General features: G+C 41.8%; 1 protein-coding gene across 14 annotated transcripts in view; it reads right to left on the bottom strand.

The window, feature by feature from the left end:
• Nucleotides 1–22,516, bottom strand: part of Pard3 (par-3 family cell polarity regulator) — a 543,701-nt gene that overhangs the window by 137,926 nt on the left and 383,259 nt on the right. For 13 of the 14 annotated variants that reach the window (XM_027404768.2, XM_027404778.2, XM_027404773.2 and 10 more), the window contains one exon: nucleotides 9,012–9,122. In XM_027404768.2, the coding sequence (XP_027260569.1) occupies nucleotides 9,012–9,122 (111 nt within the window). Of the gene's footprint in view, nucleotides 1–9,011; nucleotides 9,123–19,487; nucleotides 19,972–22,516 lie in introns of those variants that run through there. The other variant, XM_027404782.2, reaches the window with a different exon arrangement.

Below are 22,516 nucleotides of genomic sequence, written 5' to 3'. Positions count from 1 at the left end.
GAATCCAGAAAAGGTACTCAAGTCATATGGAAACAATGCCACCTATGTATGTGCATGAGAGAGAGAGAGAGAGAGAGAGAGAGGAGAGAGAGAGAGAGAGAGAGAGAGAGAGAGAGAGAGGAGGAAGAGGAGAGAAGGAAAGAAAGCTGGAGACCAATATTTCTCATGTACATAGAAGCAGAAGTCCTCAACAGAATATTAGTGAACAGAATTCAGCAATCATACACTATGACCCAGTGGGCTCATCACACAAATGTGGCCTAGACTAGAATTTTAATAATCACACAATCCTATCAAATGCTGCAAAGGCATTTGACAAATGTACCTCCATTATGACAAAAATCCCCAGAAAAATTACAGCAGGACCGCTAAGCTTAATAAAAGTGTTTCTCTACACCTATAGCTTTCTTCACACGCAGGGAAGAAAATGAATGTCTCTCCTCTGACAAGCAGTGAAGTAGACCCAGAGGCCTCTCCACTATCTTTCCAAAGAGGGGTGGAAGTTCTTGACAATTATACAACATAGCCAAGGAAATGAAAAGCAGACAGGTAGGAAAGAAATGAGTCTTATTTTCAGATGACATGGTTTAATAGGAAATCCAAAGGAACGTACAAAAATCTAAAACAACAAATCAAGTTCAGCAGTTGACACAGAAGATCAATAGGTCAAGCCCTAGGAGTCAGCTGAGAAAGTGGCTAAGGCTGGAGAGTGCTTGTCTTCTATGCATGAGCTTGGATTTAATCCCAGGATAGTATAACCAGAGAGTAGTGGTGCATAGCCAGAATACCAGCATTTGGGAGGAGGCATGGGGTCAGAATTTTATGGGCATCCTTGGCTACATTGTGAGTTCCAGGCCAGCCTGGTACTGGGTTGCAGGACACCTTGTTTCAAAGCAAAACAATACAAAACACCATTGAACTTTATATGTGCATATATGCATACATACATACATACATACATACATACATCGTGTGTGTGTGTGTGTGTGTGTGTGTGTGTGTGTGTGTGTGTGTGTACACATACGCCATGGTATATGTGTGTGTGTGTGAGAGGACAGCTTGCCAGAAGTCAGATCTCTCTAGGTTCCAGGTATTGAACTTTGGTCTTCAGGCTTGATTGCAAATGCCTTTATCCATCTCACTGACCCCACTGAACTTTATATTACAAAAGGCATTTTAAGCACATAGGCCCTGAAATCAAAACTGCAATACCACTATAATCGTTTTTTTTTTTTTAAGTATGTAGCTACAAATAAACCGAATATTGTCTTATATATAAAAATGTAACAAAACTCCAACAGGGCCAGTGTGGTGAAAACTATGTAATGGAGCTAAGGGAAATGAAATCCATGTGATATACAGAGAGGAACCCTGTACTCCCAGTGGAAACCCTCAATGTAAGACATGGTCAGTTCTCCCTAAGTGATACTCAGGCTCGCTGAATGTCCTTTAAAAACTCAGCAAGACTTCTGTAGCTACTGATGAGATTATTTTACCATTTCCTTTGGGCAGGATGTGTAGCTTAGTGAAGTTTGTGTCAAGCAACTGTGAGCCCAGACTTTGATCTTTAACATTGCATGTATAGAAACACCATGTTTCTATGCATGAGGAAAAACAAAGGCTAGAATAAGCAATAGTGAAAAAGAACCATTAGATGGTGGTTAACCTTGATTGTCAAGTTGACAGGACTTAGAATCACCATTCAGATCTCTGGGTATACCTGTTGTGAAGTTTCTAGATTGGGTTATGTGATGAGTGAAGACACATTCTAAATGTGCCTATAGAAGAAAAGGAAAGCTGAACACCAGCATTCATCTCCCTGCTTCCTGGCACACTCCGAATAAAATAACAATAACTGGTCTGTGGTTCTGTCCCTCCAACAAATACTACACAGTCTAAATTACTGTTACTGGAAGTTCAATACCACATGAACTGTCCCCCTGTGGTCAACAGACAGGGCTACAAAAAAAATTAAAGTTTCTGTACAGCAACAAAATTACCAGCAGAGCACACAGACAGCCCACAGTGTGGGAGAAAATCTTTACCAGCTTGACTTTCGACAAAGGGCTAATAGTTAGAACTTACCAAGATTTGCAGAAAGTTAACATCAAGTAAATAAAGCTTTCCATTCAACAAACGGGCTAATGAATTAAATAAATGGTTGAGAGACAGACAGAGACAGAGACACATAGTGAGAGAAACCCAAATGGCCAATAACTACTTTAGAAAGTTTTCAACAATCCTAGTCACCAAGGAAATGCAATTAAAACTACACTGAGATAGTATCTCACCCAAGTCAGAATGGCTGTCAATAATGGCTACAAAGGGTCTAATTTCTCTAGTTGTTTTCTTTTCTTTTTTATTTAGTGTGTGTGTGTGTGTATGTGCGCGCTCATGCATTCAATGCAACAATGCACATGTAGAGGTTGGGGGACAAATTTTCTTTTCCTTATTTAAGTTTTACTACTAACACAAGGTTTTGATAGATTTGGAACCAGTTGTCTCTTCCAAATGGAGTTTCTTTTCTTTCTTATTTTTTCCCAAGGAATTATTTTTTTATTAGTTCAAATTAGAAACAAGCCTGTTTCACATGTCAGTCTCTTCTCCCTCTCCCCCCACCTCCCCCACCCTCACTAGCCCCCCCCACTCCATCCCCACTCTACTCCCCAGGGAGGGTAAAGCCCTCCATGGGGGATCCCCAAAGTCTGTCATATCATCCTGGGCAGTGCCTAGGCCCTCCCCCATGTGTCCAGGCTGAGAGAGCATCCCTCCACATGGAATGGGCTCTCAAAGTCCTTTCTTATGCCAGAGATAAATACTGATCCACTACCAGAGGCCGCATAGAGTGCTGAGACCTCCTCATTAACAAGCATGTTCAGGGGTCTGGATGAGTCAGGGAACAATTTTTGATTGGTTCTTTCTGCACATTGTGGGTTCTGGGGCTCTAGCTCATGTGCCCAGAACTGTACATGCTTACATGCTGAAGTCTCTTACTGGCCCAGTTTTTCTTATTTTGCAGCTAGGAGATGGAAGTACTTAATGTGCCTCACTCAACATTTCTTGGGAAGATGCTCTGAAAAAGGGACAGCACTTGACAACTGACATGACCTCAGTTCCACTGTTCCCAGCCTGGGGAGCACTGAGATGCTTTCAAGGTACCCAAACTCCCTAGAAATACCTTAACCTCTCAAGTTGGAAAGCAGGGCCTTGTTAGAGATAGACTATGCTGAAAAGTTAAGACATCCTCCTGGGAAAGCCCTAGATTCTAATAACAGGGTTACAGTACAATATTCACAAAAGAAACAGTAATAGGAATTCTAACGCCAATTTAGTAAAGCAAAGAGCAGATTTATATTACATTCTCTTCTACTTAAGAACAATTATGATAGCCAAGGACATAAAAATCAATTACTACTGGATATCCAAAATGAAAATGCTGCATGGTTAAGAGATAATTTTATTCTTTGTATTGTACTGTTTTTTCAACTCAGGTTCAACCAAAATAAAAACAAAACAAAACAAAAAACCCTAAACAACTACCAGAAAGAAAGAAATGAGCCATCACTTTTAACTTAGCAGAATATTAATCTGAATGTCAATTATTATGTATCCAACAACCCACTTTACTATTATATAATATTTGGTCACTTTAAGATAATTATCTCATCAAAGGCCATAGCCAGGAGTGTGTGTGTCTGTGTCTCTCATGGTGCTGGTACGGAACCCATGGTCCCATACATGATAGGCCAGTGCTTGGCCACTGAACCATTTCCCCAGGCCATTGTTTACTCTGTTAAATTTTTGTGAAAGGGATTTGCTAAGAAGTTCAGGCAGACCTTGCACTGACAATGTTCCTGCCTTTGTCTCCAAAGCAGGAGAGGTCAAATCTCCCATGCCAAGTCTCACATAAGTTTGGGAAGCTGATGAAACTTCAGTGTTGGGGGTGGGGGGTGGGACAAATATAAACACAGCTGAAGTTTTAAATTTAGAGCCTTCAAAAACAAAAAAAGAACGGCTTAAGTTACTTTATAAAGGAATTACAGAACTTCACATGAGTCTCAGTTCATTAAAAGCAAGGCTATCCAGCTCTTAGAGAGGCTGTCATCAGATAGAGCACACACACAGGTTACCCAGGAGCCCGGAATCTGGACTGCCACCCCACTCTGCCTGCACATCACTTCCTCAACATTGCTGATGGGGCCTGGATTGGAATGGCCTTTCCAAATTACATAGAAATTAATATTTATTAGGGGCTATTTCCCTTTGTATGTGTGGATGGTGTGTTCCTGTGTGTGTGTGTGTGTGTGTGTGTGTGTGTGTGTGTGTGTGTGTGTGTGTGAGCGTGTGCGCTGCACGCACACACAAGGTCTCAGATGAACTAGTCAGTGTGCCTTTCTTAATTGCTTCCCACCTTATTTTGTGAGATTGCATCTGTCACTGAGCCTGGAGCTCACCAATTCAGCTAGGCTAACTAATCAGTGAGGGCAGTGATCCTTTTTCCATGCTCCATGAGCATCCCCCCAACCCCAGCCTCAAGTGACACTTTCTAAGAGACCAGTTTCTCAGAAGGAGGCTTATCAGCATCAGATAACCTAGCTCAACTACTTTTGTCCTTGTATCCACATCTATACCCTGTAACTGATCACAAGCAGTCAGAGAATAACAACAGTCCCCTCTAAAAGCACTGATTTCCCCCTCTAAGCTCCAATCATCGAAAATGACTTTTCAATAATCTTGTTGTCACCTGTGTATTTTAGCCCCTAAGTTCCTTTCCACCCTGGTAGCTCATGCTGATAATAAAATCTCAGTGTTAAAGAGTCAGCACAACTATATGTGGATGGTTACAATAGAAGGTAGTGGATCTGGCCAACAACCCTGTGTTTATCTCTAAACTGGTTCTACAAATTAACCCCAGGGAGGTTCCTTATGCAAATGGCACTGGAAAGGTGATTTTTAAAAACCAGTAACATACCGTGTGTGTGTGTGTGTGTGTGTGTGTGTGTGTGTGTGTGTGTGTGTGTGTGTGTGTGTGTGTGTGTGTGAATTTTGAGGGAAAATTTAAAAGCAAAGTAAATTAAAAAGTCATAAGAGTGCTGGAGATGTAGCTGAGGTGCTACAGTGCTTGCCTTGGGTTCTATTCCCAGCACCTCTTGTGCTTGTAAATACAGGATTCTGGAAACAGCAGAGGGAGGACCAGAAGTTCATTCTCAGTTACACAGAGAAATCCAGTCTAGCCAGCCTGAGCTACATGATAGCCTGTTAGATAAAAACAAAGAAACAAAACCAAAAACCAAAATTCAAACTTCATAAGAGAAAATCAAATGATTTTCCTTATTAACTTTTAAAATTCACCCTTGAAGTCTTGTGTACCATCAAACCATTCATGGAAAGGGGCTTTTCAACATTCCTAGGTTATATCTGCATGCTATATGTAGTCAGTCTTGGTGGAAGAACTTACTTCAAAAAAATATTTGGCCCAGGGGAGAAAATATTTTCTATGTCCTAATAAGAATATCATGGTTTCTTTATGAAAATTTAAAAAAAAAAATCCCATTACCTCGCAGCTGAGCCCCTAATGGTTCCAGATGGTCACTGCTATAAAGAATACCCCTCTATTCTTTTATGGAGACCCTGAGGTCACACATTATCTTAGAGATGTAGGGGTTATTCATGTTTCTGAACAGTTAGGTTTTGTTCAGCCTTATCCATCCCATTTGTCTCAGACTAGACATCAGCAGCTATGGTGGCAACTGGTGCCCCCCAAATACAGCGTGACAAATAAACCTCCCTTGCTTTATGCATCTCTGCCCACTCTTCCCACTTAACAACTACTCAGGCTTTAAATGAATGTAGGCAGCTATAGCTCAATCAGACAACACCTACAAAAAACATTTCACACTGTTCCCTATCACTTAAATGCAAGGGGAAAAAATTAAACAACAGTTAAAACTTTTCGTTGGATTTTGAGAAAAAAAAAGGAAGAACTTATTTTGATTTGCTATTTTCTTCCAACGCATATTCACACCTCTCTTTTTACAGGGGAAAAAAAAGAGATTATTTTTCCATTACAATGAAATTGCATTGAAACTGCATAGCAAAAATACACAAAATAATGTAATCTACTTCTAAATAACTCAATAAGGTAAATTCTGTTCCTGCTGTCACTGGATTCTTGCTAACTGTCTCTCTTCAGCTTGACATCAATTAATGATTTTAATTCCAGACTCTGTCACAGTGCCCACCACCCCTTTCTCTAATTAAAATGGATGATGTGTGATGGGGACAAAGCACACAAGATTTTGTTCTTGTAACATTTCTATTCATTAGTATTTGTGCTTTTATAATAAATGGCTTTTAGCACTAATTGCAGCAGAGAAACATGAAGAGAACACATTTGTGACTGAGCACAATCTTTATTTATCCGGAGTAGGTACAGATAAAGTCTACGCTATGTTGAAATCTCCCAGCTACATACAAAATGCACCTACTTCCAAAACAGTGATTCAATCTGCAGAGAATTACGCATAGGGAAGGTAGAGTATGGACCTAGGGCCTAATGCATGCTAGGTAAGTGCTCTATCACTGAATTATATCCACAGTCAAGTGTTTTGTTTTTCTTTTGAGATAGGATTTATTTAGTTGTTCAGGCTATCCTTGTACTTATTCTAAGCAAGACTTGTACTTGTGATCCACTTGCCTTGGTCTTTTGAATAGCTGGTATTAAATACCCGAACTACGAAGCCTGTCTCCACGGTACAATTTAAGAGACAGAGGGGTGGGAGGAGTGAGGCTATGGGGAGAATGCTCTTTTCTGGTTTGGTTTTTGTCTGTTCTTCCAATCACATTTCCCCCCAGGAAGTTACCGTATCCCTCATCAAAACAGCATTGCTCATGGCTGAGACAGCACAGAAGGGAAAATAGACTAAAGAAAACTTGGCACCTATCACAAGCACCAAAGACACAATGGGAGTTAGCACCTCCTCACAAGTACCAAGCATGCATCCTGATGAGCACCGATCAAAGCACGAAGGATACTGTGTGACTCAGCACCATCATAACATTAAACACCTAGTGCAGCACCATCCAAACCAGCTTTTTAACCACTCTATCATAAATCCAAGACTCACATAAAGCATGCTTTCAAAAGCATTAAAATGTAAAAAGCCACAACTTGCTCAAATTTCTGAGTGCAACTGATTTCTTTATGGAGCAGTCTCTTTTTGAAAGGTTTTTGTTCTAAGCCCTTGTACACTGTAAATTTACTATGACCAACTGAGTTCCCAGGGCACTACCTCGTTAGAGTAGATTAAAAGCACAGAGTAGATTAAAAGCCAACTAAGAAATGAACTGCGCTTTTGGCAAATTATTAATATAAATGAAACTATGATGTTAAACTCATTGTTTAGTTGGACACATTTGACTATGTATTATGAACTATCTTGGAAATGTTGTTAGAATTCTGCAGGAAAGTACAGAAGACACCTAAATGCAAAACAAGCATGTCTAGACCATGGGAGATTTTGCAATGTTGGCCAATTTCAAGGCACGGGGAAGCAGAGCTTTTCCTTCTATCACTCCATCTGCTCTCTAAGCTACTTGTACATCTGTGGATGACTTGAGTCCACACACTGACTTGGTATGTTCTATGTTTAGTAGAAAGAAACTCTTTTTTAGTGTTAACATGATGGAGACTGTTAAGGAAGAGGAAGGAGGTACAAGAGGCCATCGGGAGGTATGACTGTGAGCACAGTGCATCACGGGTGCCCATATTATAGCAGCACAATGAAACCACCTATCTGTACAATTAATACACACTAATAAAAAACAAAACAGAAGCTGTGCTAAGACAGATGTGTGAAAACTGGAGGAAGTCTGCCTAACACAGTACAATGACTTCAAGGGTAAATGGAGGGCTGAAGTCAACTCAGTGGTAGAATGCCTAGCATGTATGAGCTCCCGGGCTCCATTCTTAGAACTAACCAAGATATATAGGTAAGTAAATAGAAAGTAAACAAAAATAAATACCGAGGTTAACTCAAACTTGTATCATACATTAAGACTCTGGGTTTTATTATCCAACACCCATGTCTATGTCTTACTGGAAAGCTAGAGAACAGAATAATTACTCCATTCAAACAAAGACAAATGAAAAGCAAAATTCCCCAGAGAAAGATAAATGAAAGGTTCCCAAGCTATTTTGTATAAAGGAAGCCGTTGGGCTGGGGCACAGAGTAGGAGGGAGCTTGCCTGACATGTGTGAGACTTTCAAGTCAATCACTGGAATTGCAAAATAAAAGCAGAGGCACCTTCAGACTGGAGAGGAACCCTTTTTTTAAGTTTTCTTACTCCTTCATTAGTATGAGATAACCCACCTCTAGCACACACCTGCTATCAAAGGTGCTATACAAGCTGCAGATAAAATGACACCCACTCAAATCCAAATTTGGAAAGGCACATTATTTCTAGGCATGAGTGCCTGGCTGTGAGCACTCAGGAAAGGCAGCTTAAGGCAGAAGCTGGACACATGTGCCTGTAATCCCAGTACTGTGGAGGAGGAGACAAGGCTTGCTGGTCAGGTCTAGGTTCAGTGAGAGAGCCTTTCTCAAAAAACAGAAACAAAACAAGCAGAACAATAAAGAGTAACAGGGTAAGACACCAGGTTTCCACATGGATGCACACCCCCATGGACATGCATAGATGCACATAAGTCACACACATACAAAGAAACCAAATAAATAAACAAATAAGTTCGGCATTAATGCATACCCATCCACTATGTAAAATGTCTTAAGTAAAATCATTAACACTCACTTATGTTCAAATGAATATAAAAGTTCCTCCTTTTTCTTTTTTTAAAGCCTTCCTTTGTACTACATTAATTCACAATCATCACACAGATATTATAGCTGAGTGCAAACTATTTGCATTTAAGATAAAAGCAGAGGACAGGTCACCATGACTGAGGGCAGCACCTCTGCCACGGGGCAGGGGCTGGTACCTTTGAGGCCTACCTCTCCTGCTCCTCCTTCATCCGCACCCTGTCCTCTTCCGATGGGAAGGAATCCTGGATTTTTATTCGACCCATTTTCTCCATCTTGTCTTCTTTTCGATGTTTGCCAAACCTGTTGGTGATGAAAAATTCTACCTGGTCAATATATACACAATGAGTTGTCTCTCCTCAAATACACACATACTTAGCGCAATGCTACAATGCTACAATGCTACAAACCTACAATGCTAGGTTTGAAGGGCTACTCCCCAGCCCCTCAGTATCTATATTTTGTGTTGTTTCACAAAACAAAATAAAAAACTGATCAATGCTAACCAGTTTATTCTTCTGAGGGGCTGTGGAGAGGCCCAGTTGACAGAGTGCTTACTCAGCTTGCACGCAACCCTGGGTTCCATCTGTAGCATCCTCCCTTCTGAGAGAGAGAGAGAAAGAGAGAGATGGGGAGACAGACACAGAGAGAGACAGGGAGAGAGAGAGAGAGAGAGAGAGAGAGAGAGAGAGAGAGAGAGAGAGAGAGAGAGAGAGAGAAGAGGAGGATAAGAAGTTCAAGGTCATCCTTATCTACAGAAAGAGTTAAAGGTCGAGCTGAACCTGTCTGATCCTGTCTCAAAAACAACAAAAGAAAGATTTGCAGTTGATCCCCCAAAACAAGCAAATGATAAATGTGCAGAATGCCAGGCTGAACACTTCAGACACCAGACGAAGTGAAGAATCTGCACAGAGGGAGCTTCTCTTAGGACTGAAGACTGAGAATCCAAAATCATCTAGTTAATGATCTCTCCATAAGCAATGATTCTTCTTTATTTTCAACGGGTAGGCTTATTGGGAACATTCATCATAGTTTAAAAGCTGACAAACGTTTGCAGGGTTTAAAGCACAGAGGATAATTCACGCTGCTAGACTGGAGCTTATTAAACTGAAAGCTTTTGGGGTGTCTTCACCAAACACTCTCCTCAGCTCAGTGAGAAACAGCAGGAGGATGTCATCCCTTAGAAACCCACATCTGAGTGAAACCAAATATAAGGAATGCACGTGTGATTCGGCCTTGGCCTATACAATGCTGAGGATAGATGCCGACCCTAGGGCTTTTAAGAGAATGCCATGCTAGTCTATGCTGGCATGCAAAACATCACAGATGCTTCCAGCTTCATATGGACTCTTTTTCCTGCTGTTATTTTCCTCTATAAAAAGCCCATGTGCCCTGCAATGCTTGCCTTCCATGGTCTCCCATCAGATTCATGCATGAGGATTGTCAAGTCACCAGCTGTCTCAAAGAAGAAATCTCAAGCACACAGTTGCACAAAGAAATGCTCATTAATAAAAGAAGGGGGGAGGGCTAGGAGGGCTGAGCTTTTCTATTTTGAAGAGGTGACACAGGACAGAAAGAGCCAAGATCGGGGGCATGAGAAGGAAAACTCCTCATCCCAGTGTGGTTGCAGCCTCTATTCAGCGGAGAATCAAGAATTGAGCACAAATAACATTTGCTAAAGGTCTTTCTCCCTTTCCAGCTACAAACCTGTGATTTTTTAGGAACCTCATCCAAAAGCCCCTGTACAGTAAAAGGGCATATCCTAAACAATTTGTACAATTTCATCAGATGGCAATTGCATCCCAGCCACCTCAGGAGCCATCCTGTAATCTCAGTTATAAAAGAGGAAATAGAGTTAGAAGAGGAGAGGGCTCCTTAGAGATCCACTGAGCAAGTAGATCAGTACTTATCCCTAGCGTAGGAATGGACTTTGGGATCCCATTCCACATAGAGGGATACTCCCTCAGCCTAGACACATGGGGGAGGGTGTAGGCCCTATCCCAAAGGATCTGACAGACTCTAAAGACACCCCCCATGGAAGGTCTCACTCTCCCTGGAGAACAGAAATGGTATTGGATAGATAGGGTGTTAGTGGGGGGCAGGGGAGGAGGGGAGGAAGAGGGAACAGGGATTGACATGTAAAACAATCTTGTTTCTAATTTAAATAAAAAAAAGAATATATGATGCTCATCTTGAAAACATTGTGCCAGATGAAATAGTCCAGACACAAAGGACAGTTGATTGTGCTGTGGGACCCAGCAAGATCTAATGTGCAGAAAGCCAAGGTAGAATGCAAATTAGTGGGTGGAGAGTGGGTAGCTAGGGGATGGGAGTTGTTATTTAAGGAGTATGAAGTTTGTCTGGGAACAAGTAGTGATGATTGAACAACTTTCTGAATGTATTTAATGCACTGAACTCTGTACTGAAACATGATTGAAATGGGAATAAACAAATGAAAACTGAAAAAAAAAAAGAAAGAAAGAAATCCACAGAGCACTCAACCCCCCAGAGTTTCCAACATTCTGTGCACAGTTACCACTGGGACATTTGAAGGGGTGCTCCCTTTGAATCCCCATCCACACTCAGGTATGTCTTATTCTTCCCTTGAGCAACTATGCCCCACCGTGTTTAGGAGAAGCCTAGATCCACCCTCTCAGGTATGCCATATTCTTTCCCCGAGTGCCTTTCTACTTTTTAAATAATCCCCAACACCGCTGTGCTCATCCTAAAACTCTTTTCTGCATCAGATCCAAAGGGACCAGGCTTTACCCAGGGATTAGGGAGCCTTCAAGGCTGCTGCTGATGACAGAGCTGGCCTATGAGCCCCTCTCTAATGCTGCGCCTGGCAAAGGAACCAGGAATGAGGTTGACAGAGACAAACCCATATCAAAATGAGAAGAGAAAAGCCTGGTACAGTTGACAGATAAAAGAAAAAAATATTTCAAGTCAAGGGTTGGTTAGTGGCATAGGTCATTTCCTATTAGTATAAAACTCATTTTAAACATGCAGTCATACATGAAGTATCGAGTACAGACCACAAACAGCAGTTAAGTTACACTGTGTTTGCCAAGGGGTTTATAAACATCATCATCACAATATTATGCCAGAAAAACTTCACATATTGCCACTACTGTTCACTTAAAATTATATATTCTAATGTGAAAAAATAATCAGACCTGGCTACAAGTTAATTCTATAAAGTAAAACTGTCCTTGACATTTGATCTTATTTAGAAAGTAAATAGTAACAACAACTGGAAAAGGAAGGAAATGAAAGGGAAGAAGAAAAATAAGTCTCCAGAAACTTGATTAAATCTAGAACCAGCCCACTTTTCACAGAGGATTAAACATGTGCTGGGATGTTAAAATTAATACACACACACACACACACACACACACACACACACACACACACACACACACACACACACACACACTCATACACGTAAAGCCTGGGAGTTAAGCATTATAAAGTTAAACTTTATAGAATGAATGAGTCAAACAGCAAACAGAAAACATGTATTCTAGGAAAACACCATTTCAAGTATCATGTTCAGTCATTCACCAAAATTATCAAGCATCTGCTTGCATAAGAGCTGACTTGTCTATAGTATGGAGCTATGGTACAGAAAACATGCCATGTCACTGTGGCATCATGGAGCCTCTATTAGAGCTTGTATTTAGGTGACAGCAGGATGTGCTGGGCAAGGGAGTACACAGGGCTATGTACAAAGAAGCACAAAGTGGGCCAGAGATTTTATTTTAGAGAATTAAAGATGGCTTTCCTAAGAAGATGACATAGGGCACAAATCAGTGAGTCACGTGGGAGCCAGCCATGCTTGGGAGTCAGCAATACAGGCCAAGGTTGGAGCTCAAGTTGGTAAAGGACTTGACTATTTTCCCCGGGCTCCACCCCTGGTACCCAATAACTAAGCATGTGGCACACACCTGTAATCTCAGCACTTGGAAGGCATTGGCAGAAGGAACAGAAGTTCAAGGTCATGCTACCTATGAGGCTAGCCTGGAATATATACAATATTTTCTCAAATAAAAGAAACCATGAGGAAAGAGCTAGCACATGGAAACCTGAGGCAAGACACAATGATTTTCTTTGAGGAACCACAGGGGCCACAAATCCAGGAGTGACACTGGGTGACATCTGATAATAACAGCTAAAATGTAAGAAACTGAGTCCTTGAATGGGGACTCTCAGAGATGTGGCATAAGTCAGGTGTATTGGGGGGCACAGAAGGCAGGAAAGGTTAATCACAGAAACAATAGGATTTGCAGATGGGAAAGCTACAAGCATGACAGGTCATTGTTGCCTCTAATATTTGGAAGGCAGGCTACTATTCAGTGACATACACAGGGTGGGGAGGGGCAATGTCTGGTGGCTGAATGTCACCTGAGGTTGTCCTTTGACCATCATCCACAAACATAGACACATACACAAAAATGTCTACGTTCAAACAAATATATCTTGTATTTACTTATTTACAGAAGCATATTGTATTTACTTATAATTAGATAGCTATAGAGGTAATTAATTATAGCCATTTACTTTTCAGTTTGTAAATGTCCCTCAAATGACAGTTGTCACAGTGATTTGAGTTACCCTCTCTGAGAAGATAATGTACGCCTGTGCATTGAGTATCTATTGAAGAAAACTGAGATTGACTGATGGTTTTGAGCCCAGGCATTATGTATGCTACACAAATATTGTACCACTGAACTAACAAGTTGGAAAGACTCAGCTGTGTATACACTCTTCTTCATAACCCAGGGATGAGTGACTGACAAGTGGCCACTTTCCAAAGGCACACTGATCTCACATCAACCACACAATGGACCCAAGATCCACCATGCGAGCCAGGTCACTTGAGAGTGGTTATGGGAAAGAGGTGAGTAAGCATGCCTTTGGTCACGAGGAGAAAAGCTAAAAGCAAGTAAAAGAACCCCCAAACAGATACATGAACTGTCGTTCTTATGTGGGAAGAACCATCACTAACAATTAACGCCTGCTACATTCTCCTTGATATTAAAGCATCCTTCTCATTTCCAGTGAAGCAGTATAAATACTACTGAAATTGCTTGCCATTTAAACTGTGATAGTTCTACTGCTACTAAATTTAGACGTCTTTAGAAAAATCATGCTGAATGATAACACAGTGCGCTGTTCTAGATAAAATAAAAACGCCCATTGGTTGTGACGAGAGGGCTTCCCCCCAAACAGTGTTTTAAAACATGATACAGTAAAAAGAAGGTTGTAAAACCATGCTTCCACATATAAAAATAGGATCTCCAGAACCAATTATTTTACAGTCTTTGAAGAATAGGTCTTAAAATAATATTTTCTTAAAAAAAAGAATGAAATGTCATTGCAGTCTAATAGTTCACTGCTAATTACCAGGCTTCTGTGACTCAGGAGGACTTTGCCATGATGTGTGTCTGACTATTTACCTCAGGAAATATGTAGGTTAGAATAAATGATACTATATGGCTATTAGAAGAGGGCTTAACTGAATCAAATATGAGTTTGGCCTCAACTCCCAGAGACTAGCAACTCCAACCAGTCATCATTGCGAAGCACTAGAAGTCCTGGTCCTGTATCCTGCTCATCAATTTTCAGACCCTTGACCTCATGTGATTCATCCTATCATTTCCTCTATCTGAGAACTCATTTTTTCCTTCTGAAACCTCTCATTTGCTTTTGCTGGTTGCATGCCAGCAATGTATGCTGACTTTGAACACTGCTGGTCATGACAATGCTGCTATTGGCTCTGAAAGACCCTTCAGGTATATCAGCTTCCCAGTAAGCCAGCTGAATGCTACAGACAGCAAATTACAATCCCAGCCTTGTCCCCATGTGATGCAGAGCACATGCTTACCACATCAAAACAACCACCGGCTTCCACCATCATTGCCCTAGAGCTGCCGAGGTCATGATTCCCAGAGCTGTTTGACCCTAAGTTGCTCTAGAAAACCACTTCCAGTTGATTCTGGTGATATTAATGTATTTTTCTACACTTTAGATGTATCAACTTCCTATAGTTGATTACTTTGTTGGGGTTTCAGTGTGAAATGCCTGCAAATGTAATATGACAAACTGCCTCCCAGTCCTGCCACCATGCCTTACCTGCCAGGATAGACTGTGAACCACAATAAGTCCTTCCATAAACTGCCTCTGCCAGGTATGTTATCATGGAAATGAGAAAAATAACTGGCATGCCCTTGCAGTCTTGAAGACAATTGTAAACTTACTTTTGTTTAAAATCCTCACCTCTCTATATTTTTTAAATATGTAAATTTATTTATTTAGCTTACATGGCAGCCACAGTTTCTCCTCCCTCCTCTCCTCCCAGTCCCCCCCTCCACCCCCACTTCTGTTCCCACTCCCTAATGCACCCTCCTTCATTTCTGTTTAGGAAAGGGCAGGTCTCCCATGAATATCAACAAAACACAGTCATTCAAGTTGCCATAAGAAGTATCCAAAGTCTCTAGATTTTATATGAAGAAAACAAAACAAATCTCTAGCCACACATCTTTGTAGATTTTTTTTTTTTTTTTTTGCATTCTTATCCACAGCAGACAGATGTTCACAGGTTTCTGGAAATCAAAAGATTCCTCTTCCAGTCCAGTCGTCACCTGACAGAATAAGAAACTAAGGCCCAAGGGCCCTGGGAGCTGTCCAAAGTCTCACTGCAGGCTTGGGACTAGAGAGTAGATAACCTCAAGGTTACTTTAAGATACTGAGGGTATGTGCAGGGTGGGGGGAGCTGAACATGGACACTTCCAAGAAAATAAAATCTAGCATCTGTTGGAAGTTCACTCTGTGGACTTCCTAAGCGGGACACAAGTAATCAGCCCTAATTATGCTTATTTTAGGATGTAATTACATCTAACTGGAATTTACTGAGTTCTTATTTGTACTTTCTCTCGATGGGTCCCACAACAACTTGTGAGGGAAGTGCTGTTGTCCCACAGGTAAGACCCTGGGCAGGGAGCCTAGGGGAATCGAATCTACTGATAGTAAATGAGCACCACCACCCAAGTGCTCACCCAGTGCTCTCTCAACTCAATCAAGACACAGTGCTTGAGGAACCAAAGACAGCCTCCCTGCTGTTATATATAGAGCAGATGACTGATTTGTTCCTTGCTAAAATACATAAGACAATGTAGGGAAGGTAACTTCATGGGCAAATTGCTTCCCGTGCAAACATGATGGCCTGAGTTCAAGACCCAGCACACGCACAAAAAAACCATGGTCTGCAACTGTAATCCCAGTGCTGAGGAGAGAGAGAGACAGGAACATTCCCATGGCTTGACAGCCAGTCATTCTAGTAAAATTGGCAAGCCCCAATCCTGTTGAGAGACCTTGTTTCAAAAAAATAGAGCATGATAAAGTAGACATTTGATGTCCACATACATATGTATCCTTCCTTACACACACATAATCACATACACACTAACATGTATAAAACACTTATACTTACTAGTATTACATACATTCCGCATGTGAAAATCCAGTACTGTTTAGAGCACTGTGACCTATAGGACAGGGGTCTCTAAAAGAAGTAGACTATGAAGACTAGGAGTTTGAGGGCCAGGTCAAGAACTGCCTCGATGCACTGGAGAGAATTATAAAAACTACACATACCCACTCACAGGGCATTACAAACATTTCTATTTCCAAGGGCACACCAAATGTCAAAAGTGCAGTCTGGCATATGCAAACACTGCCAAAGGCTTGGCATAGATCAGCCCTGACCAAGAGGGAGCAGCTTCAAGCACTAACTCATTGGAAAAAGAGTGCTCATGGTTTCCATCCATACTTCCTTTAGCCCAGACGGCTTTAGGGGAGGGGGGTCATTTGTAATCTGTCCTTCTTGTCACGATTGTGCAGTTTTGTGACATTTTGAGAAATCGCTACTATGAAAGTGGCTGATTTGCTCAGCAGTAGATTGTGGAAATGATGGGGGAAATCAAGGAAGAGGGGGCTGATTATGGAAAGCAGAAAGCTCCCATTTGGAGGGGAAAAGGCATCAGTAATCAACAATGATGAGAAGCAGGGCAGGGAGAAAGGGCAGGAGACAACTTGACAATGCTTTTGTAAGATGGGTGTGGCTTCCCCAGTGATGGAGGGTAGCAGGGGTGCTCTTTACAAGCAAATTCACGAACTCTAGTACCATTATTTTTGATTGTGTACAGTTCTCATCAGCCCCAGCCTGATTGGTTTAATAAACCCAATGTGTGCTGCTTGGAATGCAGGGAAAAATAAGTGACTTTCTTTAAAAGAAAAAGCAGCTTCTATGTAGCCAATCTATCATAGCCTTAGACGTACAATGTGCCATTGATGGAAGTCATTTCTTTTTCCAAAGTCCTGCTAAATGTTCCTATGAGTGCACTCCATTCTGCCACAGCTGTTAACCAATCAAGGATGTACTGATATGCCAGGGAACCTGATGCATCAGAAACCCTAGATGCATGTGGAGCAAGGAAATATTAAAGCTATAATACAAAATCTGAAAATAATAGGGGTAGAGGGAAGGGAAGTCAGCACAGAATCAATTTTGACCTAAGAATAAAAGATCTTGAAGGGGAAACACACACATACACAAAATACATAAAAGCTGGGGTACAGACACAGAGATGTAAGTGGGGACAAGGCACAGAAGATAAACCTCCCAGACATGAGACAAATGCATCAATAACTCCAACATCATAAGTGACCTGTATATCGGGGCTGGTCTGAAGTCATGGGGTGGATGAGGTCCATTTTGATCACAAGGCCTAGCCATCAGCTCCCAGAACTCAAGCCATGGTCTCTGGGACTTCTCATAAAAAGAGGTCAATTAGTAATTGCTACTCCACACCAGGTGTTTATAAATTTGTTACACCTTATTTTTTTTTTTATGTCATACCCACCCCAGTAATCAAGCCACACCAACCCCATAACCCCTACCATCTAAATGCAAATGATATGCAAATTGCAGTTTGTTTCTCCTCTAGGAACACCAACTTTATGATAATGTGCACAGGCCATACACATACACACACTTTCCCATATACCTAAACAGAGGAAAACAAAGCAGGAACATGATTCTGCTAAATGCTTTCTTTTGCAAAGATACCAGTCACGTCCACTCAGAGTGATTCCGAGGGTGCCTCTCCCTCCTGGCTCCTTCTCTGGGTCCTTTTGCACTGCCTCGGTCCTAATTCTTGGTCTGTTCATTTTAATGCATTATTGTTTCATAATACAATACCACAAATTGCAAATTACATTTGGCTAAAGGAGTGATTATGAAAAACTATGATCACGGCTGCCTTTGCTCACATCACGCTGATAATAATGAGGGCCTGATTGAGTTCGAAGCAGCCGAGTGATGAGAAGGGTCAATTTGAGTGTTTCTATTAAGCGCCTTTTATCAAACCCAACACTTTGCCAGGTCAGAGGCAAATAATCACACCCTGCATCTGGTTTCCATGGTTATCCTTCAGCCTTAGAACAGTACAGCAAGTGCCCTCAGGCAGTCTTATCCCCCCCACCCCCATAAGAAATAGAACATTGTTTTGGGAATCTCTTGGACTCCCCTGACCAAAACAATTCAAAGAGAGGTTTTACATACCCGGCCCTGGGGGTTTTACCAGTCTATGGATTTTGGGAGTAGCATTATCACCCATGTGGCATAACTTCATGCAAGCTACACACAGACAAACACACACACACACACACACACACACACACACACACACACACACACACAGTATGTACTTTTAAGCAAGCTTATAATCCTACAATTTTTTAGTGTTGGTCGTCTCTCCTTCTTCCATCTCTTCTCCCAGTTAAAGCTACCCCCTTACACACACACTTTTCCATTCACCCTTTACAACAGCTGTTGACATTGCCCTTGGTTGCCTCTAGAACCTGAAACTAAAACCCTGTTGTTGAAGACATCCCATGATGGGGGAAGTACTTCTATGTATGTTTATCTTATTGATTGTTGAATAAAATACTGTTTGGCCAATGAGACAGCAAGTTAGACGGGACTAGAAGTCAAAGAGGATTTTGGGAAATGTAGTAGAGAAGTGGTGATCCAGGCAAGAAGTGACATAGCAAGGAGACATATTTCAGTGAAGGAGAAACAGGAAGGGCCCTTTTTTTTCCCGTTCACCTCCTCCAGCAGCAGGATGTGAGCCACCGGCAAGGAGGGATACCAATAAGGCGGCGGTTAGATAAGTCTTATAAAATATATAGATTTATGATAATTAAGACTGAGCTAGCAGATGAGGAATCTTAGTCATTGGCCAAGCAGCTTTAAACCTAATACAAGTTACTGTGTATTCATTTGGGCCTAACTTGGGTGGGCGGCTGGAGGAAAGCTCACACGTGGCAGTGGGGCTCAGGCGGCTTTTGGCAGAAAGATTTATCGTAACAATCCCACACTTTGGATACTGGTTTAGAGGAGAGAGCTGAATCTAACCTGAATTTCTCCTCCCCAAGGACTAGTGTTCATATTACAAACATGCACACTCATGAACACACACACACACACACACACACACACACACACACACACACACACACACAGACAACACAAAATAATGGAAGGATGTACCTCATTTTAATGGTAGGAGTCCCTCTACCATCTGCCTAGGCAATACTTGAATAGGTACCACATTGAAAACACCAACAGTAACAAAAACTCACAATATGGAGACAGTTGTTGTTCACTTGAGGATACTCACCCTCAACTAAATTCACACTGACTCACAGGAGCCCATCAGTTATAGCAACTGGAATGCCCTCCACCAATACTTGCCCACATTGCATGTTTACAAAAGCTACCACGAAAAATAATAGGGGTTGCTGACGCTTCAAAAACAAAAACAAACAAACAAATAAAACCACAAAACTCCTTGGACTTCCTGGCCTATCTTGTGGAACTCAGAAAACAAAAATTTCCCTAAAGATCTCATTATCTGCAAAGTTCTACATCAGTCAACACTTTTTTCTGTCGATGACAGGAAACAAATTTCTGTTGATTCACACTTCTTCCAGGATGCTCCCTCCACGGTAAATTAAAGGTGTGTATGATCACGGTTTATCTTTAGGTTGATTTGCATATCAGATCAGACTTGAAAGGGCTAATAGACTGTTGAGAGAACAGATAACCAAGGATCAGAGGCCATGTTTCATTCTGAGAACCCACAGAAGTCAGCAAGGACAGAGCACCAGTGTCTGCTCATCATACTATCTTCTCAAGGATCAGAGAGCATCCATAACTATGCAATCTCTCATAAGCTGTCCTTGTAGCATGCTAGGATGTTGGATATTTAGTATCAGCAGAAACTGAAGGGTGATACCAAATGCCAACAGTGGCTCTTTTCCAGCAAAGATCCCCAGCTGTTCTTTGCTGAGGCTTCATCTCCCAGGGTGCACAGCACAAGGTGTCATGACATGCAGCTGCTAGTAAAGATCCCAGACCTGGCAGGGTTCAGGGTTCAAGTCACAAGTGGTCAGAACAAGGACAGGTATTTACTGTCCCTTCTCCAACCCACATGGCCTGCCTATAAATAGAGTGTGAAATTCACAGTTCAGTAAGTGTTTAAATGAGAATTTGTTTGTCTGAGTGGAATTACTCTCATCTTAATCCTGTGTGTGCTAGGGTTCTCAGATGCCAGGTGTGTGTGTGTGTGTGTGTGTGTGTGTGTGTGTGTGTGTGTGTGTAAGAGAGAGAGGGGGAAGAGGAGAGGAGATGAGAGGAAAGGAGAGGAGAGGAGAGGAGAGGAGAGGAGAGGAGAGGAGAGGAGAGGAGAGGAGAGGAGAGAAGAGGAGAGGAGAGGAGAGGAAGTTAGTTCTGGTGGATGTACGTGAAGTCCAGAGGTAAGCCTTATGGTGTCCTTACTATGATGATATCCATCTTGATTTTGATTTTTTGTTTTGTTTTGTTTTGTTTTGTTTTGTTTTGTTTTGTTTTTAGACAGGGCAACTTACTGCCCTGGAACTTAATGGATTAGGCTAAGCTGGCTGGTAGGTTAGTTCTGGAGATCTGCAAGTTCCTGCCTTTGTAGTGCTGAGATTACAAGCTCAAGTGTGAGTAACTACAGGTTTGGGGATCAAACTCAGGTCCCTTGTGCTTTAATCATCTGGGCTACCTTCCTCAGCTCAAATATAATACTATGTCAGGGTTAAACTGACTACACTGTAAAGCACATATGTTAATAAAATTATGCTCCTTGGGCATCTACCAAAATGCACAACTTGTGATACCCCAGTGCACAGTATCCCTGGAATTCGCTTCTGAGAGACAGCCTTGGAAATCACCAAGTGTGATGCATGCAAGTGTGTGGCAAACACCTGAATAGCAGTGGTGCAATTACAAGTCCTCTCTAGACCAGGAGGACATATGGGTGAGCTTAGGACTTTGGAGTCTCTTGTGTATCATAAGGAGTTTGGTGGCATGGTCAGCATTACTTACTAGATTTCAGCAGCTCTACTTCTCTGCGCTGACAACCAAATACCAGGTAGTGACACAAACCACTAACAAGACAAAGCCAGGGGTCTAGAACCACTTGCTATGTAAGACAAACAAGGTCAAGCTGTGCCATCATTTACAAAGTATAAGGATGTAAGAGTCAAAGGACTCTGGTAAATCTTTGATCTTCCCCCTGCCCCCCAAAAAGGTCCCTCTGTCTCCAGACTACTAAGACTGAAATAGGAAGTCACTTCCTGGAAAGAAGGCTTGCTTGAGTGTTGATGGCTGTCCACATATGGAAGATAAGATCTAGCATGCTGGAGCACAACAACACTGAACATGCCTGCCAGAACAAGAATGTGCTGATGATGCCTCTCGAAGATGCCAGGGTCAGCACAGAAAACACTGAAACATTGTGACTAAGAGCCTGTGCATCCCATCAGAGAATCATAGGTTACCTCTGTGACACACACACTATTCAAACTGTGCTATTTAAAAGTGGTGGCTAGAGCAGGGAAAGTGGCTCAGTGGGCAGAAGGTTTGCCTACCATGCAGGAAATCTTGGGTTAAATACCAGCACTGCTCAAACTGGGCATGGTGGCTCACACCTGCAATCTCAGTACTTGGAAGGTAGAGAAAGACAGCAGATGTTCAAGGTCATCCCTGGTTACACAACAAGTTTAAGGCTAGACTAGGCTACATGATAGCCTGTCTCAAAAAGGGGACTGGTGGTAGTAAGCCAATATTCAAAGCAATTTAAAGGATATAGCACCTATGCAACACACACTGTTGCTCATAAGGCTAGACAACTCTGCTTCCATTTGCAGGAGCTGCTTTCTTCCTGAAAGACTACCAAAATCCTCCAAGTGGTGAACAGAAGGACCTCTACCATTTGTGGTGTAGGTAAACCAAAATTTCATGGCCTTTGGTCTTTATGCCATCACAGAGGCTGGGATAGATGGCAGCTCAGTATCACAGCATATACAATTTTGAGTCACTAAGGTCACCTGGCTTTAAAAACCAAGCTAGAGAGGCAGGGTCCGCAGCAAGGTACAAAACAGGTGCTATGAACTTCTGGCCCAATACTCACCATGCTATTCCTTCTAGCAGAGTCTACATCTGCTTGGATGAGCAAATTTATCAGACAGAACTACACTTTGGTGGCACAGGACTATCATCAGGTCAAACTGCCACCACCATCCTCAGAGGTTCAAACAGGTCT

This window comes from Cricetulus griseus, chromosome 3 (genome assembly GCF_003668045.3).
Source record: "Cricetulus griseus strain 17A/GY chromosome 3, alternate assembly CriGri-PICRH-1.0, whole genome shotgun sequence".
Taxonomy (NCBI): Eukaryota; Metazoa; Chordata; class Mammalia; order Rodentia; family Cricetidae; genus Cricetulus; species Cricetulus griseus.
This window is presented reverse-complemented; position numbering and strand designations above follow the sequence as displayed.